The sequence below is a fragment of the Vidua macroura genome, chromosome 3, assembly GCF_024509145.1.
Source record: "Vidua macroura isolate BioBank_ID:100142 chromosome 3, ASM2450914v1, whole genome shotgun sequence".
NCBI lineage: Eukaryota > Metazoa > Chordata > Aves > Passeriformes > Viduidae > Vidua > Vidua macroura.
Genome location: NC_071573.1, coordinates 90,979,690 through 91,001,039, shown reverse-complemented (window position 1 = coordinate 91,001,039; position 21,350 = coordinate 90,979,690). Strand labels below are relative to the sequence as shown.

Sequence of the window (21,350 nt, the reverse complement as noted above, 5' to 3'; positions counted from 1 at the left end):
TGTTTATCAGGGATTAGAATATAAACCATTAGCTGCACTGAACTGACATAAGTTTCATAAGTACTTCTAGGTTTACTCTACTATTGACAGTACTAAAGAAGTTCCAAGGATGTTGTTGGAGTCTGCTTGCAAAGTTCTGAGCACTGCTTTAGCTCATAGTTCCATTTGAAATTCCTTGCCTCTGTAACTAGTTAAGCTACATTCATGCCAGTCAAAAATATTATAAAAGCTCTTTTTAGCAGCACCTATTTTAAGAACCCAGTCCAGGAATCAGATAGAGATGTGGTGTATTTGTGAGGATAAAGAGGACTTTTTGGTAGATGTTTGGAGCAAACTCTATTTTATACCCTTTTTTACTCTGGAGCATTGACTTATGTCCTCAGAAGTATTCCCACTCTACTTTCCATGCTTGTTTCTTGCATAGGAGTCTGGAATTGCTCTCTGGTGGCCTAATACACGGAGTTGTGGGAACTTCTGAGGAAAAAACACCAAAACTGTGGTGTTTTATAAACACTGGTAGTGATTGCCTTCATGAAGTCAGTATTTGGCAGTACTTCCATACTCTGGAACTTGAGATACCACCATTTACTGATTACTTGGGTTAATTATGCCTTAGAGGTTGCCAAAAATTATCTATGTCTATATGTGGAATGAGTTTTGTCCTTCCAAAATACAGAAAATTAGGACTGTGCCTTTCAAGTGATGTCTCAAAAATGCCGTATGCATTTTCAAAATAATTCCATGCAGTTGTATCCACAGCTGTTTCAAAAGCTTACCTTCTTTGGATTCAAGGTTGTCTTTTAAGGTAGTTTTATAGACTTTTAGGTATTTATACTGTGGTTGAAAATTTAATATACATAGAGTGGATTTTGTGTGGATTAGTGTGGATTGGAGGGGTTTGTATGTAGCCTCTTCAGTGACACTGTGTTTTATACATTTCTGGTTTTTGGTGGGAGAAATAAAATACATCTTTACTCTGCAAGGTTAATTTAGAATACTTTGAGTTTTATCAGAAAATAGAAAATATATGCCAAAGATCTAAGCAATAATCCTGTTGTGTGCTGAGTTTCCAGTTTAGCTTGTAATAAAGCTGTTCAAATTAATGGTCATCTCACCCATGGGCTACTCCCAGTGACTGTTGCTCTGAAAATAAGAATTTATTACTCCTGCATATTAACTCCTATGCCTTTTTAGAGGATAAAAGGGAAATGCAGGTGACTATGAAAGAACAGCCAGTATTTTGAAGATGTTTTCTCCCTTTCCTTTTTTCACATCCCTCAAGGTTCAGAAAAAAGATAAACATCTTCAAGTTTTTGTACTCTTGGCATCCGGTCTTGCCCTTCTATTCTGTGAAGGCAAGAAGAGAATAGAGCTCTATGGGTCTATTTCTTTTCCTGAAGATGTAGCACCAGCAGCATTGGTCTCTTTTTCTCTCCTTTTGAATCAGTAAAAAAACCGAGATGCAGTGATGAACAAAACTGTTTTTTTTTAATTCACATTTACAACTAAGTAGTCTTCTGTATGGAAAATAAAGAGGATTTTGTTCATAAATCTTCATTAAATGTCTGTGCAGACAGTTTTTCTCATCTGTAGTCTTGACTCCAAATTCAGGGCATGTTTTCTTCTTTATTGAAACATGTAACTGAAAAAATGGATGGACCACTTATTCCATTGTGAATTCCATATAGGAAACTATGAAATCAGGGTGTTACTAGGATTCTTTTTAGTCTTTCCTGCAGCATCTTTTCATGTAGGTTGTTTCTTATTTAATATTCATTTTGACATCACATCTATCAGTGGAGCTCAAGTAATTCCTTTCCTGTACTTTCCCATTTCTCTTTTCCAGTTTCATTAGTTTTCTGGCTGTACTACATTTGTCCTCAGTAATTAATTGTTTCTTTTTTTTTTTTTTTTCTCTCTACCTGAGCTTCTTTGATTAACTTTGTCACTGGTCTGACTTGCTTGGTCAGCAATTCCTTTCATAGAAAGATAGAAAGTTGTTACAGATTCAAACTTTTTTTTTTACCAGGTGATTTTTCAGATGCTAATAGGTAATTTTTTTCACTTTTTTTTCTGCTACTGACAGGTATTTTTATTTGATATGAGGTGAGACAGTGGAGGTTCTATACTCTGGAGAAACCTCTTTTTTACTCTTCTGCTAATGAAGAATCATTTTGCTACGGGAGGATATTGAAAGCAATTTAGCAGGACCTGTCTATTCCCTGATAATCCTCTCAATATTTTTAATGAATTGCGGGAAACGGAAAATTAAACCACTAATTGATTTTACTTTCCTTCTTTGAAATCTACTCCCAGATATGCATGTTTAAATACACAATAGGAGCTGCTCTTGAGACCTGCTTGCAGCCTGGTTTTTCTCACCAGTGTTACCAAAATCATCAAAAGTTTGCCAGTACTTCCACATCTAAGGCAAATTTGGTTATTGAATAGCCACTCACAGCATGATGTTGCATTTGTGAGAGAACTTCCGTGATAAGGACCAGACTCCAGTCACGTCTTGAGTGGTCGTTGAGTCATGTTCAAAGTCAGAATAGAAGTGAACTTGAAAACTACTTGGCATTTGTGCAGCACATATGTGGTCAATAGCTACTTTTTAAACAGACAATCTGTCACAAGTGGAATCATCCAGGGGTCAATTCTGGGCCAATGCTGTTTAATATCCTCATAACTGATCTGGATGAGAGGATCAAGTGTACCCTGACAAAGTTTGCTGGTGATACCAGATGGAGTGAATAAGTGGGCACTTTGGAAGGGAGAGCCACCCTGCAGGAGGACCTGGATTAGCTGTAAGAGTGGGCTAGCAAGGCCCTTATGAAGCTCAGCAAGCATGAGGGTAAAGTCTTGCATCTGGGAAAGCATAGTCCAGGAATGCAGCACAGGCTGGGATATGACCAGCTAGGGCTCTGCCCATAACAAGCTCAGTGTGAATGAGCAGTGTGCTGCTCCTGCAAGGAAAGCCAACAGCCTGCTGGGCTGCATCAGCAAGGGCATCACCAGCAAACATGAGCAAGTCATTGTGCCACTCTATTCAGCACTTGGAATATGTTCAGTTTTCATCTCCGCTACTTAAAAAAAATATGTAGGCTGGAGAAGGTCCAGAGAAGGGCCACAAAGATGATCCAAAGACTGTGAAGCTGCCATATGAGGAAAGGCTGAGAGAACTGAGTTTTTTCAGCTTTGAGAAGAGAAAGGGAGACCTTATCACTGTGTTCTAGCAGGGAAAAAGAGGCTACAAAGTGGATGGAGACTCATTTTTTACATGAAGTCACATGGAAAGAACAAAGAGTCTTGGGAACAAGTTACTCCTGGAGAGATTCCGAGAGGAAGCTTTATCACAGTGAGAACAATCACTCTGAAAATAATAGAAATAATTTCCCCGGAGTACTGGTGGGTTCCTCAGCACTGGACACTTTTAAGACTCAAGTGGGCAGGTGCTGGGCCATCTTGACCAGACTACTTTGGCAAAGAAAGGTTGGATCAGGTGATCCTTGAGGTCTCTTCCAATCTGGTATTCTATCATTCTATGACCTGTTTTGTCTTACTAGAGAAGAGAGTCACAGGACAATAAATAATTACAGTAATGAGGAACAATATGAGAAATTTGACTATTTTTCCCTTAAAACTGTTAGGCTAAATATTAGGTAGATATCCATTTTCTTCTTTGTGCATATTCTTGACAGCAAGTACAGGGCGAGTAATGGAATACTGATAAAAGCAGTGCCTACAAATAAAAAGTGCTGAAATGTTTGAGACCAGTATACTCACTGTGCCTATTATCATATTGGAGAGATTTTACTAAGGAAAATAAATGTGTAGTGGTGAATAATACTTCAAAATTTTAAATCATGGTTATGCGGCACTCTCTGGAATGAAAATGTAAAGAAAATGTACATAAAAGAGGTTAGAGTTTGTTTCTTATTCATCATTGGGTATCATTTAACTGGATAGCACTGATGGCTATCTTAAAACTGTAGCCACTGGATGTTTTAAGTTCCTGAGTGTCCTGTGAACTCTTGGACAAGAGAGAAGATCCATTCCTAAATGAATGATTGCTTTACCCACAGTGATGCTGTGATGAGCACACTGCTGTTAGGAGAGCCCTATAGCCTGAGGATGAAACCAGGCAGGAGGGTGAAGCCCAGCATTTCATACCAGATGGGGCTTGTAATTCAGTATGTGTATGTTTACTGCTTCTAATCCCAAGTGGAATGCATTGTTGCATTTCATATATGGTTTGCATGATTTGGGATTTTGGGTGATTAATAAAAGTGTGCATTCCTGGCACCTTAATTAGAGGATTTGGAGCTGGTGAAGAATGCTGGATGAACTGTGCAGGAAAAGGAAGTGTTATGTGAGAAAGGTAAGCATGATCTCTGGTACTTGTCATGTCCCCATCTGGTAATGGATGACCTACCAAGGGAGGAAAAGAGTTCAGAATCAGGGAATGGGGATAGAAAAGCTACAGGAGGAAAAATGCTGAAGAGAATGTAAACAAAAAGGAGAACAGAGTGACTACAGTGACTACAATTCTTTTTAAAACCTTCCAGGAATTTAATGTAAATAATTTTATTCCTTTTTTACATATGCCTACTTAAAGTTATATTTCAATTTATGTGTACCTAAGGCAAAGCCTTTTTTTTGTGTAGTATAGTAATTTGCAAGCCATTAGACTTGGTTGTGCCTCCAGCATTGATTCCCAAATTATATCCTGTCCAATACTGATCAGACATTATCTAAGTAACATTTAATGTGTTCAGCTGGCATGTCTTTAGGCCAACATTACTTGTTATGGGCACTTGAAAATGTATAAGCTGCTCTCAAGTTACCTTTTTCAAATTACAGTGACATAAATATGATTAAATATGTCTGAAATACACATATAATTATGTGGTATATAGAACTGTGTAAAACAGTCATCAAAGTAAATGCAAATTTCATTACTAATTCACAAGATTTTATTAAAGTAAGGGGTTACTATTATGGTTATCTTTAGAATGGGTAAATTTTGGTATTTTCTTCTTTTCCAGGAATTACTATTTCCACAGTATTTATCTTTCAAATTAAAGCTTTTAATATAATTAGTTAAAGCTTGAATAGCTGCTGGTGAAAAAATTACTTTCTTCAGTGGGCTTGTTCAAAGTTCAATAAAATCACTTTGGAAAAGCACAAAAATTGATTTTCATCAAGAAGAAAATTTCTAATTGGAATGCAGAAAACTTAAAAGACAGAACATTAGGTTGGCAAAAGTGATTTGCAGTTAGAGATGCAAATTTATGTTAACCTGGCATTCAGTAATACAGATTGGGTTGTTATTAATCCTTTCATAATCCTTTTCTCTTTCAGGAAAAAGACCTAAGTATCCACCTGTATTTTTGCTTTTAAAAATTTTACCTTTTAAATTTTTACAGCACTTCTGGATAATACTTATTTATCTAATGAAGAGATAAACTTTATGTTTTATATTTTCTAGACGTGTTTTACATTTGCTAGACATGTAGCTCATGAACAAAAGTAATTCTTAAATGCTGTCTTTGTATATTTTAACTAAGTTGAATTTGTGTTCAAAGCTTGACAAAAATGCAAAGCAAAAACACGCCTAACGGTGAATGAAGTTTAAAGAACTTTGTTAACTTGAGTTAAACCCTAATTTTCCAACTCATCAGCTTTTAAGAGTAACTCTTGCTTCTGTGGTTTGATTTTTCATTTGATAAAAGTTTCAAAATACCAACACTGAAATATACACTGATTTAGTAAGCATGTATTATTTGGAAATGTGCTTTCATGTAATGGATATTTTCTCCTAATTTTTTAAATTTTCTGTTTGGTGAGATAAAGTTCATTGGATTGTAGTAGATATTATCCTTAAAACTCCTACAGCCTTTATCTACCAGAACTTCATATGTTTTAGGCAAATGTAGAAGTGCTCCCATAAATAATGAAGGCTTATGTCACTGATTGCAATCTCAGTCATACTTTACAGACTGGAATTTTAAATGAATTTGTAAGTTTGAACATCTCTACAGCTTCCTGAGGATGGGAAGTGAAGAAGGAGATGCTGGCCTCTTCCCCCTGGTATCCAGTGACAGGATGCATGGGAATGGTTCAACCCACTACAGGAGGTTTAGACTGGACATCAGGAAGCATTTCTTTAGTGAGGGAGTTGTTAAACAGTGGAACAGGCTTCCTAGGGAAGTGATTGATGCCCCAAGCTCGTCAGTGCTTGAGAGGCATTTGGATAATGCCCTTGATAATTTGCTTTAACTTTTGGTCAGTCCTGAATTTGTCAGGTAGTCGGACTAGATGATCACTGTACATCCTTTCCACCTGAAATAGACCTATCCTATCCTATCCTATCCTATCCTATCCTATCCTAATCCTTTTCTATTTATTTAATCCTCCTGATTTTGCTGGAATTATGATGTACACAGTGTTTTCCATTTGCTTCATGAACAGCCCTCCCACCTATAGCTGACCTTTACAGAGCACATTTGCCATGATCTGCAGCCTGCCCTTGTGGCAGTTCTGGTGAAACGTGACATTCCTGTCTGTTCACAGGTCTTACGTTCCACCATTTCCATATGTACAGAGTATGTAATAATCGTGCAGATTATTGGTTTTTACTGCCAATGCTAAATTATGGATTTTACTCCCACTGGAAAACTTAGGGTTGCTAGAAAAACTATTCCAAGGCTAGAAACTACAGTAAATATTGTGATGGTTCACAGTTATATTCCAAGCTGCTTTTATGTCTTGTGAAGTATTTTTTGTCTCATAGTTACATGAGGTAGATGCTTGTAGGTTGGTTTGCATTGAATATAAATTTTAGTTTTTCTATAAGTAAGCACCTTTTGTGTAACAATTTCTGTTAAATGTATCTTTTTTTCTCTATCCCCATAAGAACTTTTTGAAAATCGTTATTAGTACAGTCCATAAGGTATAGTAACAACTTCCTTCAAATTTTCTATTTCTGTGAGCATAAAAACCCACATGACAATAGAGAGAGAAAAATTACAAGATGCTGACTTACCTGAATCAGCTTCATCAGTAGTCTGGGATGAAAACTCACATTTTTGAGATCCAGCGTGGAAAATTTCCCAAGTGCCATTTACTGAGTTTGCATGAATAAAGCATAAAGCTTAATAGAATTCAAAATTAGCTGCTGCATTGAGTTTGTGCTACCTATGCACATTGTATTAGTGTCTCTGAACTTAAAAATATGATTGATCTCATGGTGCAAAGCTGATAGATAAATTTTATTGGTGGTAAATCTGCAAGGGATTCTAGCACCAAGTGGTATCATTCAGTGGATGATCTCAGAGTAGGGTATATGTATTTGTAGACACAGTCTTGTTCAATTGAAATAAAAGTGATCCTGGCTTTTATAAGTTTCTCTATGATTAGCTGAGATACTTGGAAATCATATAAACATGTGCATCAGCTGATGGAAAGAATTTTTTTTACAGTAGAAAACCTCTTTCCCTTGTTGAAGATAGCTTCTGCCAGAACCTCTTTTCGGAAGTTTTGGCTATGGAAAAGTGGAATTTAATTTTCTGAGGGAATCTCATCAGTCTTGAAGACAAAACAGTAACTGGCCACTTTAGGTCCCTGGTAATTAGTTTGATCAGCATTTCATTCCCTGTAGAATTTATTAATATGCAATAATTTAACTTTTCTCATACTGTTCCTCTGAATTTTAGCCCCTTGAATGCTAAACATGGACTATGGTAGACAAAGTAAAATGTTTTGATTGTCTTTTTCAGAATATGAGGGTGCGGACAGTGAAAGGACAAGATTACTATTCTAAAACAGGAGCAAAATTCCATGGAAAAATGGAACAAAAATTTATTCTTGTTGACTGTAAGAAAGTCATATATGGTTCTTACAGGTAAGATCAATCACTGAAGTGTCTGTAGCAAACCTGTTATCTCAATACTGCTGCTACAGCAAATTTTGGGGTTTTGTATTTGTGAAAATTCTTCTAGGGAATCACATGGGTAAATTTGATCATGTTTTCTGTAATTTAACAAGTTTTCATGGATACTTATTGCTAACTAGCCTAAGAGATCTTCTCTTCATTTTTCACAAATAAGAAATAAAGGATATAGGTTTTGCTACAGCTGAAGAAAAAAATCCTATTTCTCTTATGTTGTCTGAATTATTCTTGTTTAACATTCACTCCAAAGAAGTGAGTGTCAAATTTTTTTCATAAGATAGTTCCTCCATATAATAATTTTCTAAAGCTAACATTAGAGACTAATTCCATGGCTCTCTAGTATATGATGGTCAAATTAAAAATTGCCCATGTCTCTGTCTCTGTGTTTGGCTAAGTTTCTGTATTCTGTTTTCCTTTTAATTCGAGTGTATGTGAGCAAAACAGGCTGGAAGAGCCTTGCAGAGTTGGAAAAAAACCTAAGTTTAAGCAGAGACAGTCTTAACTCACACATTATTAAATATTTTCCTTCTTTTCACACTACACTTTTCTCTTTTGCCCGAGTGAGTTAGTTTCTGCCAGCATAGTGCCTGGGTGCCAGATCCACAGCCACTGCCTTTCATAGATTTCCACCACTATAAGCTTTTGAAAATCTGACCTTTTATTTCCTCCAAGACTCAGCCATCCCCAAATTCAGACTGACATGTATAAATGGTAGTGAGGTAAGTGATTAGTTCATAAATAACTCAGGGTAAGAGACTGCAGGGAGAGCCTGCATGCTTTGACATCTACACACAGTGTCATAGTCTGTGAGAATGGGAGAGGTTTTCTCATTCCAATTTGAAAAACAACACTGCTTGAACACCTTGCCCCACAGGGGCTGGAATCATCCATTTCTGTAGAAATTAGGCCTTCTTGGTAAAAGAATCAAGTGATTTGTAACAGGAAAAACAAGTCTTTCTGAACACTGTCACTGAACTCAATTTAAAGTTCAGGGGTTTTTTTCAGATACTTTATGTTAAGTGTGAGAAGTAATAGGAAAAAACTTATGCAGCATGATTTGATTTAATCTTGATACACTATAACTTCCTGAAAAATACAAAACCAGCAAAAAAAACCTTAATCAGTAAGCTATTTTTATGAACAAAACTAACCTATTTTCCAACATCTCGAAGAAAAATGCAAATAAATAAATTCTTTATTTTTTCATTTTTTGAAATAGGATTTCAAAACAAATTTTTTCTTTGTTGTAACATACAAATTGTATGTTTTTCACTCCATGATATTAGTCTTGTTGCAGCATCCTTAATGTACATGTTAATGTATTTTATCTCATTTTGTAGCTGTAAATTAATTGCAGCTACTTAGCTTTGAGTAGGTGGTCAGTGTTTTACAGCAGAAAAGAGAAAAAGTATTATCAAAACATTATCATTGCAATTAAAAGAAATTTTCATATCCAATGCAGTGTGCATATTAGAAAATGTAAACTTTTTTCAAATTCTAAGATGCATCTTTTTGAAAATGTTTAGTATTAAGTACATTCAAAATTGCTGAAATACTCCTGCATGTTATTTCAAATGTATTTTTTTCACAACATAATCACACTGTAACATTCTCTGACTGAAGAGTTAATACAGTGGGTATAGGTTAGTCCTGCCATAGACTTTGTAGAAGTGATTTGTTTCCTTTAGGTATTTATACTTTACAGTTCTACATTTGTGAATCATGTTTTAGAATACTTTTATAAGGGCAACTATAAGGGTACTTATAGACTCATTCCTGCTCCCACTGAAATAAGTGGAAGATCTCCATCTGAATTTAACTGGTGTTAGATTAGACCTTCTGAGTCCAAATTACGTGAACCATGCCGTCAACTTACTTATTTAGAAGGTACTTTTACAAACACAAGGTTTGTGTAAAAGCTTTCTTCTCAAGAAAGACCAGTGTAATACTTCAGCTCAAAAGAACTGTATCTAATGGTCCTTTGTTCTTCTTTCAGCTTTATGTGGTCATTTGAAAAAACCAACCTCAGTATGGTTCAAGTTATCACAGGACAGCTTGTTGAATCCTTTGATGAAGAGTTCAGGACACTGTATGCCCGTTCTTCCGTTCCCAGCTCGTTTGCCCCAGAATTAGTGCGGGTAAACAGTCGCAAGACACTTTGGGATAATGAAACATACCAACATTCAGTGTCTTCCTTGGCTTCAGTTTCTAGCCAAAGAAACCTTTTTGGTAGGCAAGACAATGTTCTCAAGATAGATACTGTTTGGAAATCTCGTGGAAGATATGCAGTAAATGAAATAGATAAATATGGCTTGAGAAATCAAGCCTATAATAAGCAACCATTTAATCCAGCTTTTAATGTTCAAAATCCAATCCAGCAGTATCAACCTAGTGAAAAAAATGAGCACTGGAAGAGACATAGTTATGCTGGAGAGAAACCAGAAAGGACACCTTACCTATTGCTCAACAGAGCTATTAACAGAGCAAACAATCTACAAAATACTTGGAAAATGCCATCTGATAGCCTTAGTATTGTTTCATCATTACGAGGAGGATATGCAAATAACTACAATATTCCCCAGCAAAGTTTTGCTGATCAGTTCTCACGACCAAAGGTAAATCTTGCAGAGAGAAATTCAATTGTACGGAGGTCTTTTAATGGGACAGATAATCATATCCGCCATCTGCAGCAGAGGATGCCAACCCTTGAGCACACAACAAAATCATTCCTACGTAACTGGCGAATAAAGTCCTATTTGAATGACCAGTCAGATTATCCAGTAGAGTCAAATGGGTCAGCCTTGGGTGACAGATATGATAGCTATGACACAACTGAAAATATTAAAGCTCACGCGCTGTACTCTCATTCTCGCTTGCGATCGTCACTGGTGTTTCAGCCAACTTTACCAGAACAGCAGGAAGTAAGCAGCTGTGCAAGTTCTTCAAATTCAACTATAATTGGGTCAGAAGGAAGTGCAACACCCAAAGGGACATCTAACCATGCTCCGAGTGTGGAAGATAGAACGGATAATAATTTAGAGGAGCTTGGCACAAAGTCTCCTCTTAAATCAGATGTACCAACAGGCCACAGAATTCAGATTGCAAACGACGCAAAACCTAGTGTAAATTCAAATGCAGCTGGCGACTCATCAATGTATTTGTACACAACATTGTGCACAGACAAACATGCAGAAAATTTGAAGAACCTTCAAAATGAAAATATGCTCAAAAGGAGAAGTTTTCCCATGTTTAATTCCAAGTCCATATTGGATCCTGGTACCAACAAACATGCATCCAATTATGTTTACAGCACATTGACTAGGCACAGACTTAAGCAGCCAGTTAGTCCAAAACTTCCAGAAGACATGCTGAAGAGTGCTAAAAGTTTGCATAGTGTAGCCAACCACTCACCACAGGAGGAAAAGGACCTGAAAGGAGAGCTGAAGAACCCGACTGCTAGCAAGGCAATCTCCATGGCGGCTCTCACTGAAGCTAGCAGGGAGGACTCTAGTAAGGATTCCACATCAAAGAAAGAAAGTAAGAATTCCCCAAGTTTTCTGAAGAAAGGATCCCAGAAACTGCGGTCACTTCTTAATCTCACACCAGACAAGAAGGAAAACCTGTCAAAAAACAAAGGTCCTGCCTTTTACAGAATGTGTAGTAGTTCTGACACATTGGTTTCTGAAGATGAGAATCAAAAACCAAAGATTTCTGAAAACAAGACAGATTCTTCCCCAAGGAGAAAAAGAAATTCATCATCAAATTCTCAAGGTAGTTTGAACAGAAGTAAAGAAGATGTCACCGGGAGTCCAACAAAGTCTCCGAAGTCTCCGAAGTCACCGAAATCTCTAAAACCTCCATCTGATGAGAGCAATAAAAAGTGTCCTCTCTTGTGCCCCCTTGAAAGTAAATTCATAGAAACTGCAGGAGATCCATCTACTCCAAGATTTAATACAGAACAGATTCAGTATCAAGATGCAAAGGACATCTCCACAAATGCTACTTCTGAAAGTGCTCCTGTTTCTGCTCTCCAAAGAGCAAGTTCAGTGACACCACAGATGACAAGCTCAAAGCACCAAGAACAGCTGAGATCTCGTTTGAGTGAAAGGCGTGTTTATAGTCGCTTTGAGCCATTCTGTAAGATGGAAAATGCCAGCCAACCTGCAGGAAATGCAGCCAACAGCAGTTCTCATCTATCAGATATCAAAAGCAAGACCTTAGGAAATAATTACGGCAGGAGTAATCACATGGTCAGCTACAACTCAACTGCCTACCATCCATTGCAGCCTAATGAAAACAAGCTGAGAGGATTTATGCAAAAGTTTGGGAACTTCCTACACAAAAACAAGTAATGTTATAATTTTGTTGATTATACTGAAATACAACAAGAATGGCAAAGCTGGACATAATCTTAACTGGACAAAGACTCGTGGCTTTTATAGAGTTACTTGGATTTCTTCTTGGGTTTAGGACGTTGGAACAAATGTACATATTTTTAAAAATAATTATTCTAGAATTGTTATACTTAAATCTTCACAGAAATTCTCTGTCCAGAAGATGTCTCAAGGAAGTTGTTTATATATAGTGTTGATATTGTAAGATTAATTTTATACATTTTCCTTGTGAAGAAAATACATTCTAGTATATTTTAAGATTAATAAACATGGGGTAAAAAAGATGGGGGATGTTTTTAAACTTCAGATAATACTGTCTCCAAAGATTTGCCCCTCAAAAATAGGATAGCACTAGGAATAGTAAATAGTATTTTTTCAGCATTTATGTACACTTTCAAATGATAAACACAAATGTTAATGCATTGCATGTTACTTATCTTTAATTTTTGGAAACCTGTTTTAGGTTTCATCTTGTTAATAATTTACCCCCTAGCATCTATTGAACTGTTTGGGCAGTAGATGGATCTGTCTTTATTGAATTTTCTGTGTAATATGATATTTTTCTGAAGTATTTGACACACAGATTTGAAAGTGACCTTAATCTGAGTTTTCACGGACTTGTTTACATGGTTAAACTAGTGTGAATGTAGAATGAACATTGAAAAAACCTATTTATATAAAAGGTGCCTTGAACATAACCTACAATTAGTTTAAATTTCAATGGATTAATTACATTTGTACAGCATGCCAGTATTCTGTAATGTCTTTGTTAAAAAAGCTTTTTTATTACATTTTTCTTTTTGGTGTTTAAAAAGAAAATTTCTGTGGACCTCCATTTCTCAGGTAAGTTTTTGAGTTTCACATGTAACAGTCTCTTGTAATGTTGCCAGATATTTTTGCAACTGTGGCCTTTAAGTGTGGCCAGGTATTGTTGCTTTAATGGCCGTATGTCAGGATGACTATTACAAGCTCATGAGGAATTAGGCAGCTGAAAGTGAGATTTGTAAAAATCACCACATCAAATTACAAGGCACCTTTCCTAAGACAAAGAACTATCAGTGAAGGGTGATAGTAGAAAGTGTTAAACTTCAGTGAAGGGATTGAGGCACCTAACTGCAGTCTAAGGGACATGTTTGGTTTATCTGAGCCTCTGAATCATGAAAAATTTCTCAATAATAGGTGACTACAGGTTAGTGCGTAGAAAAACAGAGGTGTGGTGATGTGTTTGGGCAGCAGCATGGCATCCACTTCTCATCTGCAGTGCGCAGCCAGAACATTCAGCTGGCTTACCCTGTCCTGGGTGTGAAGTTCGTGTCTTAGAAGGACTCCATAACCATTTAGCTGTAAGATATTCTGTGACAGTTTTGTTTGAAAATTCAGATTTTTTTAAAATTTTCACTGCTGAAAGCTTAGAATTCTTACACAGATCTTTGTGTTTCAGGAAAGAGTTTTAAGAGAAAACTTTAGTCTTAGATCTGAAAGGTCCCACAGTGTTCTATGGAGGAGTCCACCATGAAGGTCTTGGCATCATTCTTTACAAAGAAATACTAAAAAGGCAAAAATACACCACTTGAAGTCAATTTATCTTATCTACCTGTGACCCTGGGAATGGATTTTAAATGGAAATCTACTTCTCACTGAGAACCTGCTTGTGTTCCCATGAAGTCACTGCAGTTACTGTCAGTGATTTCACTGAAGCAGTGTCAGCTTTTTATTCAATCTCTTAGGCTCCTTTATTAGGGCTCATGCATCATAACAATAACTGTTCCATTGTGGGGATGCTAATTATTTATATGACTGACAAAGATTTGCATCTCAATCCTCTGCTGAAAGTTTAAGTCTCTCCATTGCTTGTGATCACAAAAGATTTTATAAATTTCTTGGTGACCACTTCGTTCATTCCTTGATGAAATGCCATAGTTAATATTATTCCCAAACAAACATTTATATTTAAGTATTCTGTCCCAACAGAGGCAACATGTTCAGACCTAAGATAAGGAGTGTCTTAGTTCCCAAGGCATGTTTTCAACCTAGGCACAACGTACTTCCACAGCAACACAGACAACAGCATTGCCATACTGTACTTTTTAAAACACTTAATTTTTAGCCAGTTGGAAATTTGTCCAGGATAGTACCTGAATTGAAGTGCAGTTGATGCTAAAAATGATGGGGGTAGTTTTAGGAAGATCTTTAGTTTTCCTTTGTACTCTAGTGACATATGCTTGTAGGCAGAACTATATTTGGGAAGGAAATGAGAGAGGGAGAACAAGGGTCTTGGGGCAAGTTTAGAAGAGCAAGTGCTTTCCACATTGTAATAAGCTTTGGGAAATCTACACTCGTGAAATTTGGAAATATTTACTGTATTTTTCAAAGTAGATTGCTAATTAAAGAGTCCTCATAAGGCAGATATTTTAATTTACCAAATCACCTGTGTTTGTAGGTATATGCTGCTGTTTTTTACCTGCACAGAAGATTAAGATCCTTCAGTGGAGCCTGCTCATAGACTTGATAGTGCAAAAAAAAAAAAAAAAAAAAAAATCTCTGTAGAAGTAGCATTTTTTTTTTCATTTTCAGCTCTCTTCTCAGAGTTCCCACATAGGAATGGTCTGTGCTAAAACTTGATCCGAGGTTAATTAAAATGAATTCCATGGACCTCAGGGGAAGTAGGATCAGACTCTTAATGTACTGACATCACTATTTTCGGAATGTAACAAGACCCAGTGCTGCTTGGGGAGGATAAGGCTCTGCTTGACTATGGGAAGAGCAGCTTAATGCCCTGCCTGCAGCTACAGCTTTGAAGGTTGGGAAGCACATTGTCCACAGGTGCTGCAAGGACCAAGTGTTCATTTCTTCTCTCCAGAACGTGTGTTAGTGGGAAAATGCTCACCCAGTACTGTCTAATGTACTGATACCTGATGTGATTGCCTCATGTCTCCATGGGATCCCAGTTGTCCATAAAATAAAAAGGAAAATATAGGGGGCAAAAAAATCCTTTTATCAGCAGAGAAAAAGGATGTGCAGTTTTCTGGGGAGAAAAGTTGGAATTTGTGTTTTTGAACTTCTTTTTTCCCAAAGCTCGTATTGATGTTTCTGGCTTTTCAAAGAGATGCAGTTCATTCAGTGTCCTAAAATTGCATTGCATGTTACAAGTTTTACAGTGTGCACACACCCAATGCACACACAGTTTTGTAAGGCTGTGAAGTAATAGCTGTTGCCATGCATGACAGTTGTTTGGCCACGTGGCTTGGGAGTTGTGAAATCCATAAGAAATGTCATGTCATTCCTGCATTAAATAAAACTCCATTAGCACTGTCACACATCTCTGTGAAAGCTGGTCGGAGTTAGGCAGTCCTGAGGGAGCTGAACTCCCTCAGTGCTCCCTCAGGAGCACTGTTGGGAGCAGAGGGCAGTGCAGGTGGGAGATGCAGGCTCCATACAGTGCTTGTTCAATTTGTGTCATAAATAAACTACCCCTACATACAGTCATAATATACAGTGAATAAATTGCTTCATTTCTTCAGCCTCGTAATAAACAGCTTTTGCTACCTCCCAGACTGCAGAATTGTTGGTTGTTCTCTTATTAATGACCTTGCACTGCCTTCTTTATTCATGATAACAAACACAAACTAGAAAGATTATAAATCAAGAAAGAGTGAATTGCCGGCTGTCTAATAAATGAGGATAGTAGTATTTGTGACAAACCTTGAGAAAAACAAAAAGCTTATCAGGCACTAGATGTTTGTGCATGTGCATAGGTGAAAAAATACTATTCAAAGACAACAACTGTTTGATCATTTTTCAGCTTTCTGAAATGTATTAAAACATGTTGTGATTTATAAGACATCATAAAAATACCAAAATTTGTTGCAGGACAATATAAAAATAAAATTTAAATTTACTTTACTAAGCTGTATGATAAATACATATGTTTTTTTCATTTGTAGCATTATGTGGGGTAAGCTGTGCAATCCACAAGTAGCTTTGCAAGTGTGTAATGCAGAGAGATCAGTAGAGTTACCATGGTACTTAGTGTAATTTATTCTCCATATCAATGTTGTATTGCACAGTACAGTACTTAGGGTTTTTTAGTTTGTTTTCATTTAAATCAGGAGAGTTAGAGCAACATAAAGCTGCAGTAGTTCATGGGTAATTGAAGCATGTTTCTCCAATTTTGCCTTCATTTGCACAAGTACATACACCATTAGCACCCCAGTGACAAGAGAAGAAACTGCAATGCCCAAAAGACTGTCTTGCCATTTCATCCCTTATTTCAGAGAGGTGCCTACAGATTGATGTCTGGGTACCTTTATATGGTGTCTGAAATCTTTCATAATTTTCAGCTCTAAGAGTTACAGTTAGGTCTACAATTTTCACATTTCACATGATGCTAAACATGTTGCATGTTCTGAATGCTTTTCTGTACTTGTAAGCAGGATGGAAGAAAATGTTTGCTCTTGAAGAGCTCAGAACAGGGCTCCTTTGCTGTTAAACAAAGCTGGTAGTTATGAGTTTACTTTTGTGATGTTGACTAATTAAGTCATAAAACTTGTGCTGCAGACCCTCTGCCAGCTCTCTTGCCCTTCTCTGGACAAACTCCAGCACCTCAATGTCCTTCTTGTAGTGGGGGGCCCAGAAATGAACACAGTGTTCAAAGTGTGGCCTCACCAGTGCCAAGCACAGGGGGACAATCACTGTTCTGGTCTTGCTGGCCTCACTATTGCTGATCCAATATCCCTGTCCAGATCCCTCTGCAGAGCCTTCCTACCCTCCAGCACATCAACGTTCCTGGTTAACTTGGTGTCATCTGCAAACTGACTGAGGGTCCATGTGATCTCCTCATGCAGATCCATCAGTAAAGGTACTCAGCAGGACTGGCCCCAACACTGAGCCCTTGGGAGCACCATTTTGCTAGCTCCCAATGGGAATTGATTCCATCCACCAACAGACAGTTTTGTACCTAGTGAATAGTGCACCCATCCAAGCCATGAGCATCCAGTTTCTCCAGGAGAATGCTGTGGGAAATGGTGACCCTGGCACCCAGATCAGAGTGGACAGGCCTGTAGTTTCCTGCATCCTCCTCTGGTCCTTGTAGATTGACATCACATTTGCCAACTTCCAGTCACCTGGGCTCTTCCCAGTTAAGCAGGACAGCTGGTAAATGGAAGGGGCTCGGTAAGCACTTTTGCCAGCTCCCTCAGTACCCTTGGGTAGATGCAATCCAGCCCCATAGATGTGTTTGTTTAAGGGGTGTATCAGGTCTCTCACCGTTTCCCCTTGAATTACGGGGGATTCATTCTCCTCCTCATCCCAGTCTTCCAACTCAGGGGGCTGGTACCCAGAGAACACTGGTCTTACTAGTAAAGATAGGCAAAGAAGGCATTAAGTACCTCAGTGTTTTCTTCATCCTTTGTGACTATGTTTCCCCCCCACATCCAAGAAAGGATGGAGATTCTCCTCAACATTGCCATTGCTGATGTGTTTATAAAAGGCTTTTTTATTGTCTTTTTTGGCAGTGGCCAGGTTGAGTTCCACATGGGCTTTGGCCCTTCTAATTTTCTCCCTACAAAGCCTCACAATATCCTTGTGGTTGTCCTGAGTTGCCTGTCCCTTCCAAAAGACATAAATAATTTTTTTATATATATATATCTTTGATTTTTTCAAATATCTCTGTGTATTTCTGGAGGAGAATCTGGTTTGCTAAAAATTACTTGGCATCCTTTCAGAAGAAGCTTCTGTGATGGCTATGCATCTTTCTTTCACCATATGCGTTAAAATATCTAAAAATTCAATGGTTAAGTGCAAAAGATAGTTGGAGGGAAAGCCAATTTCTGATGCTTGGGCCATGATATGTGCTTATTTTGATTGTGTTCCTTCCATATGTAAATACAGCTGGGAGAAAAAATTCTTTTCTCTCCAGAACACATGGTATTTATGCCAGTTGAAGTAGAAATATTTGAAAAACTGAGCACCAGTGACAATATTTTATTGTGTCTGAGAAATGAATGCAACTAATTAATTAGCATTCAAACACAGGACTCCTACATGTCTATTCTATGTCTGTTCTTGTCTCATTTAGCAATCAACGTACTCAAAATTCAGACTGGTCATCTACAGCTTCCCAAGCTCTTTAATGTTACTCTGAAGAACTATTTCAATGAGGCATTAAAAACATGCTTAGATTTTTAAATTAGGCCATCCCAGGGTAAAGCATACCACACATACATATTTTGTTAGATTTTGGTAGTAAAACTCTCAGTGCAATCCTAGCTGATGTATTGTGGGTAATTGTTGACTACATATTGTTTTGTTTGAGTCATGTCTGATTTTGACCCATGGCAACACCACATTTAGACATCATGCCTGATACATTTCTTTCAAATGTCACATGTGCTGGTGTGAAAATATTCTGATTTCAGAGTTTTGATCAATCTTCTTTAAAGTGGACTATATGGATCTGTGATGTTCCATAAGATTTCAGAAGAGGATATGGATGTGAATTTGAATTACTAAAAAGACAAAGAGACAAAACTAAAAAGCATTTTGCAGGTATCTTCACACACAGCAAAGGAAACAAGTAAAATCAGAAGATGAAATCACAAATGAATATTTGTAATGTTTTACTAGTTGAACATTTTACCAGTTTAAAATGAAAGCTAGTGCAGCAACATGGCAGGAAACATAATAATCAGTTGCTCTTTGATTAAAAAAAGTTGAGACAGTAATCTAGATGATGCAAAAGATGCATGAGGGATGTTACAAGTACACAAGACCCAGAATGGATTTTCCTGCATAATTTTGCGGGGTGGGGAGCATGGGAAAGGAATTCCATCAAGTTGGTTTCAATACTGACAGAGGTAAAGGACTGTGCTGGTTTCATTTAAAACTACTTGATATGTAAATCCCTTTTTCCAAAGATGGAACTCCTGGGTTACATAGCAGCTATGTTATGGGTATACTGTGTATGTACAAATACAAACCAAAATATGCCTTGAAATAATTTATTACCTTTATTTTTTACCAAATAAAATGTTTCTTTTAAAGCTCAGCTGATTTCTGTGTTTGTTTTTTCACTGGCTCATACTGTTATTAACAATTCTCATTTCAAAATTTTACACATCTTTAAAAAAAATCCTGGCATCAGAAATGTTGAATGAAATGTTAAAAAATTGAGGTCTCAAAGCTGTTTTGTGGTAGCATAGCTGTTTGCAGAACTGTTGCACCTTCTATGGGACCAAGAGCTCACACAAACCACAGAGGAAGGACCAAAGCAAACATCACTAAAATAAAATAACTACAATAAAATATTGGTACAATGAAAGTAAGTGGGGGATCAAAAATGTAGGGGGGTAAGGTCCACAGTATTAGTGTCCCGTGTTTGCTTTCAGAGCCGTCTATCACTTCCTTGCTGTAATATTTTGGGTTTGTTTGCCTTCCTGTTAATTCTGCCTTGCTAGTAATGTCAGGTTCAATAGTGTTTTCTTTTTCCTCCTGTCTTTGCCTTAATTTCCTCGCCCCTATTTAAATGAAACATCCTTCAGAAAATCTGTTTGCCTATTCCTTGCATTGTACTTGCTACTGAAAAAATAATTCCCATCACATGGCTTGTGAGAATTCTGACAACTCCATGCATGAATTGTGCCATGGGATGGCTCATGAAAAATTGATTTTGAATCCTGAATATTTGCCTAGTGCCTGTGAAAAAAACAGTAGAAAACATAGTAGCCTTTTCTGAACAGCTTATGGTTTCTATTTAGACTTAATGGAGGATGGAAATGAAGAGAAAGAGAGGAAGTTTGTGCTTTTTCAGTTATAGAAGGTTATAGACCATTGAGGTGATTTACCACATATGGACACTTTGATGGTTGGGGTTATGGCGTGGTGTCTGCAGGCACCTATGCACATACCTGTATGCATAATACCGTGCCTCCTACTTGTGCAGGAACTTCTACTTACATTGTAATTTAAGTAAAACTCATGGTTCATTGAGTTCAAGTCTTTTCCCAGTTCCCACACACAGAAGTCATTATAATAATTACTACCTCGTCTCCTTTGCTTCATGTTTTCCTTACTTAGGACAAATGTAAACTTAACCTGCCAGCAACTCAGTGTGCATAATTCTGAAATGTATGATCACTAAGTAAATATATAAAAACCAAAACTCTTTCCATTTTTGGGGCATATCAACTGGATTGAGAAGGAAGGTATGCATATATCCTAATGAGGACAAGACCGATGAATGTATGAGTAGGGGATTTCTGTCAGGAAAGTACTTGCATGCCAGTTATTACTGAAAGTTAAAATGTGAGAAAACTTTCTTTGTCAAAACTTTTTTGAAAACAAGAATATTTAGAGTTTTGGCAGAATTCCTTTGTTATCCAAGAATTCCTCGTAGCTGAGTAAGAGCTGTCATCCCCTTTTGACATATGGGAATCCCAAGGCTTCACTGCTCCTGCATGCCAGCGTAGCTGTGGGTGCAGACATGGATGTCTCCTTGTTATACTTCCATTTGGTTTCACTGCCTTGAATTTACCAATAATATGGTGATTTGGAGAGTCCATTTCCAGGTGTGCAAATTGGGTCTTGTTTAGCACAAGCATGTTCCAAATTAAAATCTTGCTAAAGTCTGTATCCATAGGTTGGACTCAATTGATCTCAGAGGCCTTTTCCAACTTAACTGATTCTGTGATTCTATTAAGTGCCTGTAAAATTGCAGATCTTTGTATATACTAAACGGCCTTTCCCTATGTATCTCAAAAACGACAAACTTTCACACAGTATTTGTGATACCCAGCTATTTTTATCTTGAAGTAGTGACTAGTATTACTTGGGGCACTATATTGTGATAGATGTCAGTAACTAGACAACCCTTAAACAAAGAAAAAAAAAAAGATTAACCATTACTCTGTGTGCAGTGACCAGTTTCAAATCAGTTAGCCATGGTCTTCACAATTGTTCTGTTCAACTTGCTCATCAAAACAAAAATATCTTGGTGCTTTTTAAGG

General features: G+C 37.2%; 1 protein-coding gene across 1 annotated transcript in view; it reads left to right on the top strand.

Annotated features, from left to right (window-relative positions):
* The window catches only part of FAM83B (family with sequence similarity 83 member B), a 50,812-nt gene extending 37,562 nt beyond the window's left edge, over positions 1-13,250 (top strand). The window contains exons 4-5 of the mRNA XM_053974538.1: positions 7,782-7,906; positions 9,951-13,250. Coding sequence (XP_053830513.1) covers positions 7,782-7,906; positions 9,951-12,306 — 2,481 coding nt within the window. The 3' untranslated portion in view covers positions 12,307-13,250. The remainder of the gene's footprint in view (positions 1-7,781; positions 7,907-9,950) is intronic.
* The last annotated feature ends 8,100 nt before the right edge of the window (positions 13,251-21,350 follow it).